Source organism: Neofelis nebulosa, chromosome 10, assembly GCF_028018385.1.
Source record: "Neofelis nebulosa isolate mNeoNeb1 chromosome 10, mNeoNeb1.pri, whole genome shotgun sequence".
NCBI classification, from domain to species: domain Eukaryota; kingdom Metazoa; phylum Chordata; class Mammalia; order Carnivora; family Felidae; genus Neofelis; species Neofelis nebulosa.
In genome coordinates, this window is record NC_080791.1 from 55,809,049 (window position 1) to 55,831,421 (window position 22,373).

Genomic DNA, 22,373 nt, shown 5'->3' on the forward strand with positions numbered 1-22,373 from the left:
TATATTATGTAATGATATCTTTCCAGGAAAATTCAAGGAGGTTCTTTAAATGGAAGTTACCATGAATCTAAAGATTCAAAAGTGGTAAAGATCACCTGCTGAAGACAAGAATGTACTTCCATTCCTTCCCCAAAATGCCTCTAAGGCATTATGGAGAGATTTTTTAAAAGGGAAGAGGCACATAAACCCATAAGGTCAAAATAGAAAGAAAATAACAGCTGTGAAGTTTTGTAAACTAGAAAACAGACAAGGAGTAATCAATCAAATATACTCTCAAAGGTGGAAACTAGAGAATCCCAGAAAGATTAAGGAATAGAGAGCAGGTAAGTCTTTTTTTTTTTTTTTTTTTAAAGTAGACTTCACGCCCACTGTGGAGCCCAACCCAACGCGGGGCTTGAACTCATGACCCTGAGATGATCAATGCCCTAGCTGAGATCAAGAGTTGGAGACTTAACTGATTGAGCCACCCAAGCGCCCCAGAGCACGAGATACATTTTACGTGGGAATAAAAGTGGCACTAGAGAGAGGAAAATTAGTTGAAAATCTATTTAGGCAGCATTTAGATCCACAGCTATCCTCCCCGATCCTAAAGGAAGACTAGGAATTTACTCTCTTAAGGGAGAGATTCAATCCAAGGGGATCTTAGAATACTGGGCTAGGGGGTAGAGGGTGGGGGGTGAGTGCTGTGCTACAAATAGAGGGGTTCGTAAAGTCTATATACTGAATGGTGAGACTATCCAGCCCAGTCCCTCCATTTACTCCCCAAATCCTGGCAGACTGGCTTACTACTACTCTAGAAAGGAGACTGGAAAATTCTTCTCTGAGGAAATCTGACTAGTCCATGAAAATGCCCTATTGAGAGGGATAACTGATAGAGGTAAAAGGGTAGTGGGTTTTTCTCAACACAACAGCCGAGCTAGCTCAACCTACAATGAAAATCACCAGCCAACATGCCCCACCCTACACATACAGCTTTCTGTCAATTTTTAGCGCCCACGATCATATACAAGAAGACAGCCAGCATTTATTTCTGAAATGAAACAGAGATCAAAACAAATAAATAAACTTACAGGTAAGAGAGAAAACATGAAAGAATAAAACATCAAAAAAAAAGTCATGAATATCATCAGAATATAGTGATTTTATGAAAGAATAGGATGCTATTTAAAAAAAAAAAAAAAAAAAAAAGGAACTTCCAGAGAATAAGAGCTACTAGAAATTTAAAGTATGACCACAAAATTGACAAATCCAGAGAAGTAGTGAAGGATACATTAAAGGATAAAGAAAATAATACTTACAGAGCATTTACTATGTGCTAGGCTCTATTCTAACAGTTTTACATTTATTATCTTATTTACACCCCAAAACCCTATATTGTTTTCCCTATTTTTCAAATGAGAAAACTTAATTCCAGAATTTAGTTTTCCACAGTCACAAAACTAGTAAGTGGCAAAAACTGGGATTCAAACTCAGAAAGTCTAGTTCCAAAATCCAGGCTTTTATTTTTTTTTTTTTAAATGTTTACTCATTTTTGAGAGAGAGCACAAGTGGGGAAGGGGCAGAGACAGAGGGGGACAGAGGATCCGAAGCAGGCTCTGCATTGACAGCAGTGAGCCCAACACAGGGCTTGAACTCACGAACTGTGAGATCACGACCTAAGCTGAAGTTGGACGCTCAACCAACTGAGCCACCCAAGTGCCCCCAAATCCAGGACTTTTTAAATAGTATATTACAGCAGGAAAAAAAAAAAATGGAAAATGGGAATGAGAAAAGATAGGAAAGCTAAAGGATCAATCCAGGCAGTTTCAACATCCTGAATAGTTGATCCACAAAGAGAGAACATAGAAAAACCTAGGAAATAATTCAAGAAATTTCCCAGAACTGAAGGACATGAGTATCTAGAGTGAAAGCGACCACTGAATGTGCAACCCAATGGATAAAATAAAGACTCACACTGAGGAAAATTACCTTGAAATTTCAGAACTCTGAAAGTTACCAAGAGTTTTCAAAGAGAAAAAGAGGATATTAGAATGGCATTGGGGCTTCTCAAAAACAGTACTGAAGCCAACAGCCAATGGAGCAATATCTTCAAAATTCTCAGGAAAAATTACCTCCAGCCTAAAAAATGCTTTAAGTGATCAAGAAAGTGGGAGAGTAAAATAAAGAACTTTTCAGTCCACCAATGCAAGGTCTCAAAAAATTTACCTTCCATCCACCCATATACCAAGAAGCTACCAGAGGATGTTCCAGCAAATGCATAAATAAACGAAGGAGGAAGATCAGAATGATGGTGAAGGGGAATCCCAGGTGTGCAACAAGCCTAAGGTGCCGTCAGCATCCAGGTCAGTGTGGAAAGTGAGAGGGTTCTAGTAACATAAAACTGAGAATTCTGATGATCTGAACATACTGAGAAGAGTTTAGGAAAGAACTAATCTTAGCATACAAAGAATAAAAAAAGAAAGCAACAATAATCACGTAATCATATCCTTCCCTTCTTCTATGAAACGCCCAATTCTGACAACTTTGTTAGTCTGGCAAAGAAAAAACTGAGTTCCTAACGGTAAAATTATCCAAACACAGGTTAAAAAATCTTATATTTTAATTTTCTCCATACGGCATTATAATAATAAAATAAAACAAAAGACTTAGAAGTATGAGAGCTGCTGTGTCATATTAGACAAGTCATTTGACATCGCTGAGCCTCATCTACAAAAAGTGAAATAATAATGCCTATCCCAAAGTTTTCTGTGCAGAATTAAAGTAAGAGACCTGAACATTCCCAGCATAATGCCAAGCACATAGTAAGCACTCAGAACATGTTTGTTAAATCTGAATCATACTGCCTGAAAGAGATGGAAACAGCAATTGGCAGACAGACACTCCCTCCCCCACATACCTTCTGTGTTGTTGTGTTTGTCGTCTGTGTTGATGGTTTGGTGAAGGTTATTTTCACAGGAGACATGTGGGGCGGTAAGGAGTTGGCAATGCTCTGCATGATGTTGCTCATCTTGGGACTGCCACTCACAGGCACAGTGATCGTCTTTGAGACCGGAACAACAGCCTTTGGAACTTCCTTTAGGACAACGGGGGACGAGCTAGAAGAATTTGTTCGCCTTCGTTTTCTGGGTTTTTCATCTTCATCTGAACAGCTAACACCTGAAAGGCAATGAAAATTTTTATTTTTAGATCACAATCTAACCTCGCATTTTATACTTCATTTTAAATCTCTGTGTCATCAGTCATCCTTGACTTCTCCCTCTGCCTCATGCCCAAACATTAAGTCCTATCAATCTTCCCTCAGAAGTTTTCTCTGAATGCCCTTCCTCCTTTCTTTAACCCTGTGGCTCTATCAGGCCTTCTTATCTCCTGCCTATATTTTAGCAAGCTCCTAAATAGTGTCCTTGCTTCCAATCACTCCACTTCTACCCTCCATCCTACTGCCAGTTATAGAATCTCACATCTAAGTGTGCCAATGCCTTACCTTAAATCCTTAAGTAGTTTTTATCTCCCTACAAGATGAGGCACTTAAATCATCACTACATCATTCAAGGTTCTGTATCTTTCTAAGAACACAATACAGTTGACCTTCAAACACAGGTTTGAACTGTGCAGGTCCACTAATATGTGGAACTTTTTTCAATAAATACAATAACAGTAGTGTAAATTTTTCTCTTTTCCTCCATAATATTTTCTCAGTAACATTTTCTTTGTCCAACTTACTATATTGTAAGAAAACTATAATACATATACAAAATACATGTTAGTTGACTGTTTATGTTGTCAGTTAAGACTTCTGGCCCACGATAAACTATTAGTAGTAAAGTTTTTGGGAAGTCAAGTTACATGCAGACTTTCAACTGCATAGGGACTCAGTGCTCCTAAGCCCCACACTGTCTAAGGGTCAACTACACCCTGTTCCACCCAACCCTGTGCCCTCCTATAATCCTCATACACCAAACTGCTCATCATTCCCCAAAGCCACCTTACCATGTTCTATCCATTTAGAGTCTCTATACATTATTGGTCTACTATTATACCACCTACCATCAATGCCCTCTTCATCATCCTACAATTATCAGCCTGCAAACCATCTCCTCAGTGAAGCTTTCTTTCCCTTACTCCTCTAAGTAAAGCTAATCCACATCCTTCTGTTTCACTTACCCCATGGCAATGTGGCCAATCAGCCTGCACATCTCCCCTTAATTAAGGTGCTTCCAGAGGGCAATGACTAAGACTTATTGGTTTGTTTCCCTAGTACACTGCCTTGCACATATGAAAATAGATTAATGAATAATTCTATCTCAAACTAATGTTGTTTGTGTGACTTCTCAAAATAAAGCAATAAACTTCCTATTATTTGAAACTGTATATTATGTGAAAAGGTTTCTTCGTGTTTGAGATTCACTTTGGTTTTTTTTTAATGTTTAATTATTTATTTTTAAGAGAGAGAGAGAGCACGTGAACACATGAGTGGTGGACGGGCAGAGGGGCAGAGATCTATAAGATCATGACCTGAGCTGAAGTCGGAGGCTTACCCAACTGAGCCAGCCAGGAGCCCCCCACTTTCCATGTTTTAAAAATGATCAAAAAACAGCTCTTGGGTCACCTGGCTGGCTCAGTCAGAAGAGCATGTGACTCTTGATCTCAGGGTCATGAGTTCGAGCCCCACACTGGGTGTAGAGATTATCAAAAATAAATAAATAAACTTAAAAAAAAGAATAATTAAAAAAAATAGATCTCTTACAGTCACCTTGGCTAAATCTGCAGAAATCAGATATAACCTTAATAGTTTCAGATTTTTAGCTTTTTCTTTATGAACTAAAGTCTCAACTGTTTTTGTAGACTTTTTAAAAAAATTAAGTGAGATAACCTTAATAGTTTCAGATTTTGGCTTTTTCTTTAATGAACTAAAGCCTCAACTGTTTTTGTAGACTTTTTAAAAAAAATTAAGTGAGTAATGTAAAACCTTGCAACATACATAGGAAATCTCTAGAGAGCAGACATAAAAAAAAAAAAAGTGTACAGCATGACTCATGGAATTGGTAATAAAATAGAACTCACACCTTCAATTTTTAGACTTTAATTTAAACAAGGTTGACAATGACCTAAAACCATTCCTAAAACAGCAAACTCTACATCTAAAAGTTACAAAGAAATCAAGTTTATAACTATATTGAGAAAAATGAAAATCAAATATTAATAATCTCCAGTTGATAAAACAAAAACAAAAATAATATTGGAATAACAGGCATTAAAACCAAAAAATGACCTGGTCATTAAACTGCTCCACAGAATAGAACCGAAAGGTTAAAAACTGCAAATAAACTTCAAAAACTTATAGTTAACTAGAAATATAAAAGATGGGCTCTCTAGAATGTATCACTGAATCTAACAGTTGGATGATATGTTATATAAACAATTTTTAAAACAACATTACAAAGATTACAATTATAGGAGTAAACACTGAATAAATCACCTAAGTACATTTTGTCAGTTTCCATTCCCATTTCTATTCCATGACAATCAAAAACAAGTGAATTCTTGAAAGACAGTTCAAGGCAGATTTCCCACAGAGAACAAAAAAGAAGTAATTTCTCAACCCCCAGAACTGATTAAAAAGCAATAAATAATAGTCACGTGTAAAGAAAGGAATTCTTTAGACCCTTCAAAAACTAACCACTGCTAATAGCCAGTGGACCGATGATTTAATCCAGGAAGGAAGATCTAATCAGAGCCTATGTTGCAGCATTTAGCCAAGATGGCCCTGATAACACTGAGAATATCACTTACTTTTGACATAAACAGTACTTCCACTTGGCAAGACAACTACATTGGAGGCAGGACTGGCAGGTCTTGGAGACTTAACCGTTGCTATGCTGCCACTTGGAACAGGGGTAGAGGTTGGGGTTGACGTGGTACTTGTGTAGGAATAGCAAACCACTACTGAAGAACGATAAAAAAGTTTGCTGTTAACTTTCACCAAAACTGTCCACGCATATACAGAAAAATTATTTTTTTACTGCAGGCCAATTTTAACATTTTCATGTGATCAGAAGTTAGAGGCCATTAGGTCCATTAAATTAAAAGGTATAATAACCTTTCCTGAAAATCATCATTTCACTGGGTTTTCCTCAAGTATTTAATAGCTGTCTACAGGTGACATTGCCAATGGAGAAGAGCACAGTTACAAAGAAATCAAGTTTAAAACTATACTGAGAAAAGTAAAAATAATTTTTTATTCATGGAAGGAGTTAGACAAAAGGCAAATACTTGTATTCCCTTTTAATAGTGATAGCAGCACCAATGATGGAGTGATGGATAATTTTTCCCTAACCATAGCAATTTCCAACTTGGCTACTGGGGGTAACCACAGCAAGATTACTTTATTGTAAAACAACTTACTAGACCCTTGCCATTGAAGCAGTGCAACACTAACTCAATAATGACATCATATGTCAATTTCTTGAATAACAACAACAAGCAAGAATAGTTCATAGGCACCATTTACTGAGTTCCATGCACTATGCTAAATCCTTTCCATATATTATCACTAATTCTCACAACACATGCTCATTTTAAAGATGAGCAACCTTAAGGTTCACAGAGTTGCTGGACATCACACAACTAGGAAATGGCTAACTAGGACTCCAACACAGATTTGACTACTGGAAATCCTATATTCTTTTCACTCTACCACGAAGTAGGTGGATAGAAAAAGTAAAAGTGGGAAGAAAAGAAAGATACGTCTCCTACAACAAAGGAAACAAACTCAACACAGGCCCAGGTTGCATATTAATACCTGTCTCTCTCTAAATATAGCTTCCTTCCCTAAAACAGAGCCTGGCATGCATGAAGAGTGTCTTATCCACTCCAAAACCCACTGCCAGTCAAGAAAAGACAATTCCCCAAAGTAATCTGACAACTGCATATTCAGGGTTATTTTCAAGCAACACACAACTAAGCTACTAGAATCAATATGCACTCTTGAATTTAATATTACTCTTGGTGACTTCAAGAGAATTCAAGAATTTTTACAGCATGTGCCAATTACTAGATTAAGTAACAATGAGAAAGCCTTCTCCATCTGCCAGGCAATCCCTAAAGGATTTAGAACCCTTGACTAGAACTGAGAAGCACCATATAGCATTGATTCCCGAAGATAAAAAACAGAGTTTTATTTTCGAAGTAATCAGTTAGGCATCTTTCTCCAGCAGGTAAATGACTTCTATCATTTATTTTCCATGTCACCCATCAAGCTCTTTTATCCACTTCTAACAAGACACACGGATATCAAGAATTCATTCCAAGAAGGCTTTTTGCAATTTTGTTATTAATATAATTTACATTTTGAACAAACAAGAGATTTTTTTTTGGCTGAGACTAAAAACTTGGCAGTTTCTAGTTTCAGAATAAGAGTTGCTCACTATGTTTTTCAAGCTTCACACAGTGGGATTAAAAACAGATGAAAATCAAGACAATTGTTCTTGAAGAATCTGAGAAAAGTCTTCTCTACACACAGAAATAGTTTTCTACTCACCTTCCTTGCTTCCTGTTTCTGCAGGCACTGGAAGAGATGCATTGTGCTGGATAGCTGCATTGGCAACAGCATTAGCTGTTACAGTGAAGGCGGTTTGGGGAACCAACCGGGGCATCAGTGGGACCAATCGACGACCTTCAATGGACCATTCTGAAGAGCTATTAGGTCCAGACATACTAAACAAAAAAGAAAACGCTGCTACAAGGGTTCTCAATCACTAAAAATGAATCAACTATTTTCTCAAGCAAATATAAGTTTTGAAATTATCAAAAGTATCCTGAGTGAATAGGAGAGGCTTAACTTTAAGCAAGCAAAATCAAAATTATGAATAATTATCAGAATTCAAGGGATTTCACATACACTTAAGTTTTTACACATTTTATGCTATTATCTGAATCTTAGAATGAACACAAATAAAACTATGAAAAATTTTCCTATGCCTTCTAAATACTGACATCATTTTCATTAGTTTAAATCTGGTATTGCTAACGAAAACTAGTGTATCTTTTAGAACTTAATTTTGTAATTCAACTAAAAAGGTAAAACGTACTAATTTATTTTTAAAATCAGATTTTCCTTAACAATTAAGGATAGAATTCACTGAACCTTTGCAAAATTATCTAACTGCCTGCATGGCCAGAGGTTCTAAGGCTTTCAAACAAGGGAAACTGAGGCAGTAAACGAGGGAGACCAAGTATGGAGGGATAGAAAAGGACTATGTGCATATATACATATATATATATAGATATATAGATATATAGATATATATCTGTATCTATATATCTATATATCTATATATATATCACTGCATGTATCACTGACAATGTGTTATATTAATATGCTTCCTGTTAAAAAACAGACTAGATCTGAGGTTACTGGAAGAAACCTGTCACTATTTTAATTTTACTTATACGACTCTTCACTCTAAGAAGTATTTGAGGCCATTGAACTATACCTCTAAGCAGACACTATTCTGTTTCTCCACTCTAAACTTCTTGAGCAAATTTTATCCCAGGAATCCAATTTAAATATGGTTGAAATACAAAAGGACAGTTGTGTCACTTCTCTTGATTTGACTCCACAAAAAGTAGTCGTGTCACTTCTCCTAGTGATTAGTGTCAAGGTTTAAAATTCACCCAGAATCAATTAATCAATCTCTTTACTAAGTCAGAAATATTTCTGCACCTTTTCCAAACCAAAGATTCTTAACCCAATCTAGGGCTTAAGAGTCTGAATGTCCACTGATTCTTCATGCTTAGACAGCATACACAAAAGCCCATAATGGGATGATGATGATGATGATGATGATGATGATGATGGTGGTGGTGGTGGTAGTGGTGGTAGTTAACATCAACTAAGCACTTACTCTATGTCAGGCATTGTTTTTAAACATTTTCTATGCATTAACTCATGTAATTCTCTCAATAAATTGGCAATTATTATCTCCATTTTGTGGATGGGGAAATTGAGTCACTGAGAGGTTAAATAACTTCCCTAAGGTCACACAGCCACTAAACGTTTCCTTCAACAAGCATACATCACACTACTGACATTACTTGCCATACAACAAGTAGAAGGTACACAATTTTTCAAAAGGGTTTTATGCCTAACATTTGCTTTGACTTATACTAATTGAGCACTGTTGTCTAATTACTACCAACCTTCACCAAATGGAACAAATAAATTACAACTTGAGAAAGATTTACATTCAGTTCAGAAAGGAATCTCTAGTAGTTGATGAATCTAGTTGGGTTACTACTACAAGAAATCTGCAAGTTGTTTAACATAATCCTACCTAATAAAACAAGGGAAAGAGGAATTCCTAAGATCCCAATTAACTCCACAAATTTGTTATATAATGCAACTTATTGTTTGCATAATCTCCAATTTGACAGTAGTTCTGAAACAGAATGTATAAACAAGAAAAGAGAAACCGAAATGGGCGACACTGACTGTCAAAGGAAAAATTCTAAGAACTATTTAGCATTTTCTTGGCTTACTCCTCTTTTGGTATCATTTTATTAGAATATCACCAGTAAATTTGCTTGGTGAGTTTACACACAAATAATGTCTACACTTACCTGGTGCATTGTTTAAATGGTGGCAGAAATTTGGAAGATTAGTAATTTGAAACACATGAATATTTGCTATTGAAAAGACAGAATTTGCAGTGCAAAAGATACACCTGCAATTTTTTTAAAAATCTAGAAATCTTCCAAATTTCTACTCATGCCAACATGCTCAAACTTTTTTTTGAGTGAAAAATTATGTTAGAATTAGATTAAAAATTCCTATTTGCTTAGTAATGAGGGTGTGAATATGCATTAGTTGCACAAATCATTTAAACTGAATTTTACAGATTTTTGTAAAACTCTCACTCCAGGATTTCCCTGGAATTCCTAAGTTTCAACGTAAGGATCACTTCTCTATTTATATTAAGTATGGCAAGGGAGGGTAGAAACCTTGCTCTAGCTCCTTTCCTGAGAAATCTAACATGATACTAATGAAACTACCTTGGCCCTCACATCCTGTGGTGTGTAGGGCACCAACAAAAACTCCTTACTCTCATACAGAAATTCACAAAGTATCCTATGAATGTTTTTGGCTTATGGGGAAGGAGTTTAAGAGAACAGTAATTCCAGACAGCCACTTTTTTCCAACACTAGAGACAATGCTGGCAAGAATGGCGCAATTAAAAATTTTGGAGCCCCTTGACACTCCAGGCTTTGCTATTATAACATTCTGACATGTTTCAAAACTGGATTAGAGTACCAAACTTAATAAATGATATGGTGCCAAATAATAAACGCGTGTTATACTTGGAGCCATAAGCAAGGCTTTTCTTTGATCCCAGACACCCTGCTCCTTTTGTTTCCACTTCCTTTGTGCTCAGTCTTCTCGGCTTTCTCTTCACCTTTCAACCACATTCCTTCTGGCCTAAGCTGCTGTTTGGAGTGGGGGAGGGACGGGAGAGGAGAAAGGGAATGCAGTCAGTTCAGATGCATCCCTCTTGGGCTCCAGTTGCTTTTTTCAGGCTCAGGGTATGAAGACTTCCTATAAATAATCTTTGGATCTAGGTTCTGGTGCTACTTCTGAGGGAAAGAGGGCAGAGGAGATGTCGAGAATAAGGAATCTATGCCTTCCTCACCAATCCACACTCCCCGACCCTTGGGCTCAACAAGTAAAATACGACACCTAGTCAAACTAAAACCATGGCATAAAATATTAAAACAGGAGTATGGAAAGACCTAAGAAGCTTAAAATTATACGCTGAAGGAAACTCTTCAGAAAATTAAATTCATGTATTAAAGAAATCAGAAAGAGAAAAAAAGGAAACAGGCAGATAAAAGCCAACTCTCAATTATCCATGCTAATAGAGAGAGGAGGGAAAGGGAGAGGTCAAACAGATTAAAGAAATCCACATATTATCCAAAAGTACTTTGGCATACTTGTAAATTCCTCCACCAAACCATTTTCAGGATAACTAACAAGTAGTAAAATGACTAATTACAATTTTCACCTCCTCTCCCTTCCCACCCTCTGGCTAGAGGTACTCCCAAGCAGCAAAATGGCTAAAAGGTGGGCAGTATTAGGAGGGGGAGGAAGGGAAGAGAAGGGAAAGCAGAGGGCACGGTTAATTCGTAAATGGGAACATGTGCCCGTGAATAATTGAGAGCTTCAATTTTGAAATAAATACAAGAAAAAGCCTGAAATAATAATAACCTATTTGCATACCTGTAACTTGGTCTTTCACCCAAATATAAGGATAAATTCATTCTTTAAAGGGGAAAAAAGGAAAAGGAGACTAAATAAATGTTATCCTTTAAGTATGAAACTGATGCATCAACTTACAACTAATTGTCCCACAATACTGTTCCAATGCTTTTAAAGTACTAGCTTTGCCTCTAAGTGCCTCTGAATGTAAGCGATTGTTTACTACCTTATTATCTAGCACATAAGCATCCTATTACCTTCTCAAACTAGAATCTAGGCTCAGTTATTATTTTGAGAGCATCCCAATTCAAAAGCTTAGAGCAAATTAAAGAAGGAACACATTAATATTTGAATGTTTCAACCATGTTGGCCTGACAACTAAATACTTAACGTCTATAGTGGAAAAATTCCAAACTTCTACAGTGCATACATACCTACCACTGAAAAATCTCAAAATTCAAATACCTAATCCTTCAAACTACACAGTTAAAAAGGTAGCACCCCATTTTATAAGTTAAATAAAATGAGGAACGGTAAAGCACAACATGAAGCTAATGGATCTACAGGGCCAATTCAAATACTGCCAATTGGTTTAAACATACCATTTATCACATTATGGAAATGCACTGAATTTTTTCCTTTAGTTTTATTTCACATTAAGACATAAAAATAAAAAACAAATGAGTTATACTCTAATGTATCTTATTTTTTGAAATGTTCCTGTCATCCTGCATAAACATTTAAAGGATAATTTCTGCTCCTCTCTATTCTGTAGGAGGCACTGTCTCCATAGGCACTCTCCTAATGTTTGATCCCTGCCCTTCGTCCTCTACCACCCTCCACCCCATCTATCAAATAGTTATAATGATCTGAAAACAATTTTGATAAGAATTGTTTATAACTTTATTTTGTTGGCTTTTTAACGTAAACTAAGTAAGATACATTCATAATTCTTAAAAAATGCAGAACATAAATTTTTACAATCTTTTTTCTGAATCTCAAAATACATGAAATATTAGTCAGTTATAAAAAAAATTTATAATGCCTATTTACAAAGCAATATACATACCAAATACCATTACAAAGAACCTCTAAGGGGCTGCTGAATTAGGGGAGCATACTACTTTATTATTGAACTTTGCTTCAAGTTAAGTGAATCATCTGCTGAACTGTGGTGGCCTTTAGTTATGCAGAGATTACACTGTAGTGGGATTTGACCTCAGTACTTAAAGCTTGCCTGACCAAATGCAAAAACATAACCAAGTGAATAAACAGGTAACACCTCTATGGTCAGGATCCCTGAGTACAGAAATAATTACTATTAAGATAAAAGACTCAGGAATCTGCTATACAATCGGAAGACTGTTTCAAAACTATGTTATACTACGTAATAAAAAATCAGGGGTTGTATGACTAATGGCTTACTTATGTGCAATTGTTGTTAACCGTTCATCGTTTACTGCTCTCCGAACTTCAGCACGGTGGCGCTCTGTTGAGATGCTATGAAAAAAAATAGCCATTATAGAACTCTGCCAAGCAGGCAGCTCTTTTCTATACTTTTATTAATGTTCTAAGTCAACATTCTGCTTGGGGAAGAGGGGGGACAAGATTGATTTGTGAAAAGATATAGACAGGGGCCTAATATACACCTTCAGACGCTTTAATTAAAATCACAAAGAAGGGTTCATAATGATTCGGTGTAACTGCAGGATTAGTTGCAAATTGGGAATCATAGGAAGACAAATCAGCTTGATATCAAGTCATTACTTCCAAAACTCAGAAATGTCAGACCATGTTCAAGATTAGCAAGGGTTCCTGTTACCTAAATACACAAAGAGCCATTGAATGACCCCTAATCATGGTTACTAAGAGGATTCTGGCACTTGGAAGAAAGTCTTCTGAAGTCTTTTCTAAAGCTTAAGAGTCTATAATTTTATGTTTAGTAAATATAATAAAGAAACAAAAGTGGCAGGATAAGCTATCTTTTTCCAGTGGCTATATGCTATGTTCAGTGAATATATTCAGTGAATTTTATGTTCAGTGAATATAATAAAGAAACAAAAGTGGCAGGATAAGCTATCTTTTTCTGGTGGCTATATGCTATGAAATTTGACACCAGGACATTACTCCCTTATTACTCAACACTTCACCTGTATGTCTTCTACCTCACATTACCATTACGGTAAAAATGCGCTTATATTGACCCTGATTAAATACATGTAAGGTTAACACTAAACAAGTGAAAAAAGGTTATCCCCATTCCATTCATAAATACTCAATAAAATGAGTATCACTCTTCAATTGTAATCTTTGCTGCTTAAACTAAATCCATAACATGGGTTAAAATATTTAAAGGGCTAGAAAGCAGATTTACGAGGAAATATAAACAACAAACAGAAAATATATAAATTGTTAAACATGAAGACAGTAAGATTAAGGATTTCACTTAAATTAAATTTAAATCCCTAAATTAATGGCAACTAAATATAGGAAAAGCCTCTTCCCTATTTTCATTTAAAAAAGAACAGGACAAAATGGTTTTACATGTAGAAAGGTAACTTCCATTAAAACAGAGTGTTTTCTGAAAAAGCTCAAGATGTCAGAATGGATCAAGACAAGGTATCTAAGAATTCCATTCACTAGAATTTTTTAACAAATTTAAAGTGCCATTCTAGCAGGAAGCTAGGGGGTAAACTATCCTTAGGGCTATGACTATATAAAACCACCCATTTCTCTAAATTAAGACAACAATGAAGAAGTCTCCTTCTTCCCTCCCAACAAATGTCACTGGGCCACTCTAGGTCTTCAGATCTTGTTGCTACCAACCCTTCTTTCCTTCACCCAGGTCAAAACTACCTCCCCTTCCCAGGTGACCCAAACCTAAAACTGTCTGCCTTAAACCCTTTCTGATTATAGAATAAATGATAAATTATATAACTCTCTGTAACAAAGCCTCCACAACTGGGATGGGATACCTAAGCACCAAAAACTTGAACACCTCTGTCTTCAACTTGAGAGTAAAAAGTACTAAAACCCCTCAAAATGAAATTTCTAGAGTCATGTCTCACAAATGTTTATGATAATTTACCTAAGAACTTTTGAGAGTTCTCCAAGAAGATCTTTCTTTTCCTTGGTGAGATCCCCCTGTGCCCGAAGTGCACTGATAACTCCAGCATATGCCTCCAATTCTAGAAGAAGAAAATTATTTTATCAAGATAGGCCTTCAATATTTTAAAACTATGGCTACATATAGTGAAACTTCAGGGCAAAAAACCTAGAAATCAATTAAAGAAAAAATCAATATGCAAAATTTTTAAAATTCCCCTCAAAAATCCTATCTAAGAACGTAGATTAAAATGTGGCTTTTATAATGTTTGTATATTTTTTTGTTGTTGTTATTATCTCACAGAAGTCACATATATAAAATGCTTAGGTAGAAAAATCCAAAGGTAAATACTATCTTGCACATTATCACTGAAGAACACTTAACTCAGATGCTACCAACAATTAGGAATAGGCTCCAAGTGATGTAAGGCTGATAAGATAAATTTTTAGCTTTACCGACAGGTACCTACACTGACCAATCCTTAAAACAATTCCTTAGGCCTGCCTGAAATTCAAACTACATTCTACCACCCTCCTGGGGTTGAGAACACCATGAGCACTGTCCAGTAGAAAAACTCCTAGAACAAGAGTCAAATGACCAGATTCTGGCTCCAGCACTACCACTCACTCACTAGTTGTGTGACCTTGGACAAGTCTCTTCTCATCTCTGAACCTCAATTTCTTTATCTAGAAGAGACTCTGAAGTTATCTTCCAGATCTAAGATCCTCTGCATCTACCATCAAAATGACTAAGGCAAGTTAGGAAACATGAGTTGCTCTTATAGCAACAAGGATATAATACACTGAACCCTAATGCCAGACAGTTTCGTTTCACTATTTTTCCACAACAACAACCATTATGAAATGAAACTGTCAATCTCTGACACTGGTTAGACTCTTGATATCATCTCAGGTCATGATCTCCTGGTCCTCAAGCTGTGATCTCAAGGTTGTGAGATCAAGCCTTAAACTGGGAATGGTGCCTGCTTGGGATTTTCTCTCTCTGCCCCTTCCCCTACTCTTCCTCTGTCTCTGTCTCAAAATATACAAATTAAAAAAAAAAAAAAAAGACAAGGGCGCCTGGGTGGCTCAATCAGTTAAGCATATCTGACTTCAGCTCAGGTCATGATCTCACAATTCGTGGGTTCAAGCCCCGCATCAGGCTCTGTGCTGACAGCTCAGAGCCTGGAGCCTGCTTCAGATTCTATGTCTCCCTTCTCTCTCTGCCCCTCCCCTGCTCTATCTCTCTCTCCCTCTCTCAAAAATAAACAAACATGAAAAAAAAAAAAATATATGGGGCACCTGGGTGGCTCAGTTGGTTGAGCATCCGACTTCGGCTTGGGTCATGATCTCACGGTTTGTGAGTTCGAGCCCCACATCGGGCTCTGTACTGACAGCTCAGAGCCTGGAGCCTGCTTCAGATTCTGTCTCCCTCTCTCTCTGTCCCTTCCCTGCTCATGCTCTGTCTCTCTAACTCTCTCAAAAAATGAATGTTAAAAAAAATTTTTTTAAAAAGACAAAATAAGATATACAACCAAAAACTCCTCATTGGCTCCCAATAAGCCATGCCTGCCTCCCAGCACACTCCATGGAAGTTGTACTACTTTGTATAGTCCCCTCCCACACTGACTCTGGGCTTGGCATGTGCCTTGCCTTGGCCAGTGGAACATCAGCATACCTGATGCAAACAGAAGCTCAATTCGCATTTGCCCACAGGGCCTTGCTACCTTGAGATAACCAAGATGCAAAGAAGCCCAGGATGAAAAGCCACATGGAGAGACAGGCCCAGCCATCTCAGCTGAGCCCAGTCAACCATCTAAGCTACCAGCTGGATACAACCACATGACAGAATTCAGAATTCACTCAATCGGTTAAGTGTGTTAAGTGTCGACTTTGGCTCAGGTCATGATCTTGCAGTTTGTGAGTTCAAGCCCTGTATTGAGCTCTCTCTACTGTCAGTGCACAGCCTGCTTTAGATCCTTTGTCCCCACCTTCACCCCTCCCCTGCTCACGCTTGTTCTCTGTCTCTCAAAAATAAATAAACACACACACACAAAATAAAAGAAAAACCCCCAGCATCCATAGCATCAAAAATAATAATAAAATAGTTGTCTTAAACTATGAGACGAGTATACCTGAGCAAAACTGAATGATGGGAAATAAGTGTCCAAACTACATTTATCTTCTTACTCAATTCAAGTTGCTACTAGTTAGTATTTGCTACTTCCTAATGCCGGACACCCAAATAATAAAGGCATGCATATCTGCATCCTAAGTACTACACCAATAATAAACTAATAGCCTCATTCAGTTCATGTTATTCATAGTTCCTGACAATCAAAAAAAGACCTTTATATAGTAGAGTAAGTGAGTTGACTATATTAAACAGAAATGTCTGGTCCAACTGAATTATCCCATGTGTAAACACCCTGTATATTCAGTCTATGCTGAATACTATGTAGATGTTTCATGGGGTCTCTCTGGAAGGAAAAAGCTTTCCCATTCTGGAGAAGTGAAGAAAACGTGTCACAGGAAAAAGTCACAGGAAACGTGTATTTCAGCTTTTATCATGACCCAAAGTAGAGTTCAGAAAGGCACTGGGGATAACCAACTAAGAAATCACTATACTAAAAGCTTATGCCTCATTTATGGAATATTTTATTCAACAAATCAGTACTGAGTCCTATTATAGATATCAGATAGTATGCTAAATTCTACCTTCAAGGAGTTAACCTTAGAATAAAGCTACAGTGAAACAAGTCATCAGACAATTATGATACAGTTTATAATACAGTGGTAAAAGCACAGAGGGGAAACACATCATCTGATCTAGAAGCATAAGCTTTAATCAGAAGTGTGCTCTAAGCAAGCAGAGGAGAAAAAATGCAAATGTGCAAAAGGAATAGGAAGAGTAAAAGCCAATAATATCTCATATAGACATCAAACTTCCAATAACAGTCAGTGACCATTTTCAGAGTTTTACTCTAGGGAAAGTAAAAACATGTCTGTACTCGGACAGTCATTAATTCAAACCAAACTATTAATTGCACATGACTACTATTACAAGGCACCATGAGAATGATTATATAAATAAAACAAAGTGCCTATCTTCAAGGTAATTAAAATCCAACAAGAGATACAGATACAGGAATAAAGAAAGATAAAAATGGAAAAGTAGTCTGGGGCCAGACTAAGCCTCTAATTCCAGGCTAAAATGCTTTTATTTGATAGGACTCTGTAATTGACTGAATGTGGAAATAACAGCAGAAGGAAAGGAACCAAGTTTTACAGTCTGCAAGATATTTAGAAGGGCAATACCATACAAAGAAATGGAGAGGTCAGAGAGAGGAGGTGGCATGAGGACAAAGAAAAAGTTCACTTTTGGCCTATGCAGTTTATGGTGATCAAGATACTACTTCAAAAAGAGTGAAATTAACTAAAGAAATGTGGCAAAGATTTTTGACATTTCAAGTGTCATTCCAAGTCTAACTAAAAAATCATAGACAAAAGTATGAGGTGGCAACCTCACACAAAACTGGGACTCAGACAACAGTTATCATAGGTACACGATTAGAGGCACTTCCTCCCTCCTCCAGAAATTCACTCATTGTAAAGAACCTTCACTGGCTTCCCAACCTCCTTCACATTTGATTTCCATTTTGATGGGTATCCTCAGATCCTGACAAATATCAAACTTAGTTGAATTTCTGGCATTATTTTTGGTGCCATTCTACTGTAGTGCTAACTCTAATGATACATAAATATATGCAAACACCACAGAAAACAAAAAGATTCGCCAAACCACTTTTATAAAGTCCTCAACCCATTCCATTTAAACAAATCAGTCATAAACAACATAGTCCGTAAAGCCCCAAGTTGGAGTTGTAGCTCAGGAATGGTTTTAAAAAAAATAAGGCAGAGGAAAAGCAGGCTAGAAGGAGGGAAGGAAGCATTTATCTATTACTGGTCTGTTCAACGTATCATAAAAAAATTCTCTATCCCAGTTTCTTTTTATTTAAGTAAAATCTCAATGTTTAACATTTTATGTTATATGATTTATAACTGTTTTTGGAAGGACAAACTTAATTCTTAAAATATTTTAAGTTAATTCCTAAATACAGTACTTTCTCTAAACTTTGGACCTAGAGCTACTATTTGAAGGCAATTCAAAGGTTTCATTGTTATGATAATAGGCCAACGGGTGGGGAGGAAGTCTTTCTGCAAATCACTACCAAGGCTCACCTCCCAAAGTGAAGGGTCATTGAAGACGACATTACTCTGCAGGAAGGCTGTTTTCTTTTGTACAGAAACAGCTCTCTAGAAACAGTACCCACACAGCCTCTGCTAAAGTTAAAGATAAATTTAGACTTAAAGGTTACCATTTTTATATTTAAACATAATCTCTTGACTCAAGGCCCCAAAAGCCCAAAAACTCTAAAGCAGTCTACTATACTTGGGATCTGTTCCTCCGCAATTATTTTAGCTATGAAATTAATACAAGTCCAACTTTATAAATGGTAGCTAGCAAATTATAGCAATTGCATGTAAGTGTGTAGAAAATCATCCTCAAATTAGTACTAAAAGTTGGATGTAAGGTTAAAGGAAAAATGTGATAAAAGAATGATTGCCTCAAAAAACTCTCTAAACATGCTAAAATACAATGCAAAAAGGTAGTTTAAAATAAGAGAAATCCTCGTAGTGCTCTGAGGGAAAATAAAAAGGGTAAATGTTACTAGCAGGCAGTGCCAGGGCAGCTATGATTCAGATTTACATATAGGAATTCCCAACAAAAATTTCCTTTGAAGATTCACCTGCAACTACATTAACATCTGAAAGCAACTGCTCTAAAACACTATACCCTCAGATGTCAAGCACTGTGATAGGCCCCTTTTATATACAACTAATCCACATAACAAATCTATGAGGCAGATATTATTATGCTTCTTTTACAAAAATGTCAACAGATTTATGGAGATTAAATAAATTGATCTTGCCGGTCATCAGTGACAAGACAAAGACCCCAGGTCTCTCTGAAATCAAAGCCCACACTTTACCCTTCAAAATTACAGATATCCAAATAACTCATATCCACTTCCAAAACATTTAATGTTCTTTTTTCAAATAACTTTTTCATTTGATGAACATCTACTATGTGCTAGCCTGCAACGATAGTGGTAAAGAAGACGACAAGGTCCTTCTTGGACCTTACGGGCTAAGGCGGCAGTTCTCAGCCAAGGATCCTCATCTGAACCACAGAATACAGAAAATAATTCGAGTAACTCTTTTTCTCAATTTTCCCAAGAACAGTACATAACGATTACAATTCTAAATGCGTAAGTTAGTTCATTACATACAATGGATTAGGTTCAGCATTAGTATTTAATTCTCTCCCTAAAATGCTAGTTGAGAAAGGCTGCTCTAAAGGAAAAAAAGCTCAAAATAATTAATTATAAATACAAAGAATGTCTTATTACTGACAGTAAAATATAATTTAGAGAAGTCAGCATAGCTAACATTTACTTAGAATTTAGAAACAGTATGTAATTCACACATACATTCATGAAGGTTAAAAGTATGCTAAAGTGATATTGGAGTCATATTCCCTGGGTTACAATCCTGACTCCAGCATCACCTTGGGCTCTAAGCTTCAGTTCTGTCATCTGTAAAATGGAAACAGGCAAAAAAAAAAAAAAAAACAAAAACCTACCTTTTCCATTTGAGTGAGGATTAAATGAGATGCTGAAAGAGTAAAAACCTCACAACAGCCCAGTACCCCTCGAGAACTCTTAGCTACTATTTTTATTATTATGGTTCATGCACCTACTAAGTACAGAGCACTATGCTAGGCACTGGGGAAATAACGAGTAAGATGGGGAATACACCTCCAAAAAATTTCTAACACAGCATGAGATAGGACATCCAGGCAAACAGCCATGACAAAAAAAAAAAAAAAAAAAGAAAGAAAGAGAAAAGTATCATAGAAAGTCATAAAACATCAAAAATGAAAACCGTACCCAATTTTCGAAGAATCCTTTTGCATTCATCCCTGCTGAGATCCAAAAGGGTTGGCCACACAACAGGCATTGCTTCTTTTTGGTAGCCCCAAAGAGCTTGTCTTCCCTAACAAAACAAAACAAAACAAAACAAAACACAACAAAACAAAAATCAAATTAACAAAGTACATTCAAAAGGCCACTTGCCTGGAGATCCACACCCTAAGAAGTAAAACCAGTAAGAACAATCCTATTTCACCACCACAGTTTTCAACTTTTGACAAATGAAGAACTAAACAGCCATTCTGGAGCTTATTATTCCGGCATAAGACAGTGGAAAGAGCACAGGCTTTAGGGTCAGACACCTCTAGGTTCTAGTTCTAGCCTTCAACTCGCTGGCTGTGCGATCCTGGGTGAAGGGGCCTATCTGAGCAAAAGTTTTCCCCATCTGGAAAACAAAGGTATTATCATCCAATTCGTCATGAGGATTAAAGGACAGTATGTGAAGTTCTTACCACAGTGGCTGGCATGTTGTTTAATAAATAGGTGCTACTACTTGATTTGGGCAAGTCACTTGATTTCTGTTGGCTTTCTCATTCAAGACTTACAAGAGAGAAAATACATAAAGCTGCCAGCTCGTTACAAGGGCTAATGGAACTTCAAAAACGGTCTTCTCAAGTCTGAACAATGAACGATGAATTTACACCCAGTAGTCCTTCGACAATCATTTACCAAAATTTCAGATGTCAGGAATTTACTTTGTACTGGGAATTGCCTGGTTCAGAGGATAAAAAGACAACTTAGCGCTGAGGGCTTGAACAATACCTGCTTAGCACACAGCAGATCCACTGTAAATATTGGTTAAGTAGGTGAATGAAGACAGAGGAGAGCAGAATGAATGAGTGAGTGAGTGAGTGAATGAATGAATGAATGAGCGAGCTCACTCCCCAGTTGAGGAGTCAGGCAGCGAACCGTAATAACTGCTATATCCCGTTCCAGGCACTGGGGCTGCTAACTCCAACTCTGCGCCCGGAGTTGACCGCCCCCCCCCCCCCCCTCCGACTTCCCATAGTCCTCTCAGCTACGAACCAACCCAGAGCTAGGAGAACTGGACTGCGCGCCCCAGCCGGCAGGATGACATAAAGAAAAGGGGTGGGGAGGAGGAAGAAGGGGCAGAGCCAAAGGAATCCGCTCCCTCCACAAGCCAGTCCCCGCCTCCCGACAGGATCTTGGAGGCGGCCGGCGACCGCCCGAACAAGCACCACGTCACGGCATCCCGACGCGTCCCCGCCAGCGCACCCCACCGCGGGGACGCAGCGCACTGGAAATCTAAGCAGCAGTAGCGGGAGCCCGCTCCGGCAGCCGGGATCTCGTGTAATCCTTCCCCCACTCAAGTGTCAAGGAGGCAAGCCCGCCCCGCCCCCTCCCCAAACACGCACTCTCTCACAGCACCACAACAAGGGCAGCCCGCCCACCCTCCTCACCGGTGCCGCTCAGCGCCAACCCCAATGTCAAGCCCACTACCCAAGCCCTTCAGGACCAGTAGCCGGTGTCAGGGGCCACGGTCGGCATCAGCGCCTCGCTCCCTCCTCAGCGGAGAGGACAACGGAGAGAAACTAGGCGCGCGGACAGCCAGGCAGACGACCGAGACTCACCGGGAGGCGCCCAGAGCTGGACCCCCAGGATCCCAGCACCAGGCCTGCCAAAGTCCCCCTCAGCCCACCTCAGGGAGCCCCACGATCCCGTTAGGAGACAACGGAGGATGGGGCTGGGCGCCCCAAGCCGGGGACCAAATGCTTGGCCCGGCGCTCCTCCAGCCCGGCTAACCTGCCAGCTCTTCCCGGCACCCTGTCCGAGAGTCACCCACCTGCCCGGCCTTTCGGGGCTCATCTAAAAGGCTCCTCCGCCAAGACTAGGGAACACCAGGAATTGGGTTTGTTTGCGGTGCCTCAGAAGGGGCAAGATGGCGACAGGCATCAAGGCGCAGGCGCAGCCGCGCGCTGCCAGTCGGGAGGTGTAGTTCG

General features: G+C 38.1%; 1 protein-coding gene across 14 annotated transcripts in view; it reads right to left on the reverse strand.

Moving 5' to 3' along the window:
* The window catches only part of EMSY (EMSY transcriptional repressor, BRCA2 interacting), an 89,067-nt gene extending 66,707 nt beyond the window's left edge, over window positions 1-22,360 (reverse strand). For 3 of the 14 annotated variants that reach the window (XM_058687718.1, XM_058687711.1, XM_058687706.1), the window contains exons 1-8: window positions 22,217-22,359; window positions 20,371-20,476; window positions 14,340-14,439; window positions 12,677-12,751; window positions 11,273-11,314; window positions 7,538-7,713; window positions 5,791-5,943; window positions 2,897-3,156 (exon numbers count right to left, since the gene is read on the reverse strand). In XM_058687718.1, coding sequence (XP_058543701.1) covers window positions 2,897-3,156; window positions 5,791-5,943; window positions 7,538-7,713; window positions 11,273-11,314; window positions 12,677-12,751; window positions 14,340-14,439; window positions 20,371-20,440 — 876 coding nt within the window. In that variant the 5' untranslated portion in view covers window positions 20,441-20,476; window positions 22,217-22,359. Of the gene's footprint in view, window positions 1-2,896; window positions 3,157-5,790; window positions 5,944-7,537; window positions 7,714-11,272; window positions 11,315-12,676; window positions 12,752-14,339; window positions 14,440-20,370; window positions 20,477-22,216 lie in introns of all 14 variants that reach the window. The other 11 variants (XM_058687717.1, XM_058687714.1, XM_058687709.1 and 8 more) reach the window with 8 other exon arrangements.
* Window positions 22,361-22,373: the final 13 nt, after the last annotated feature.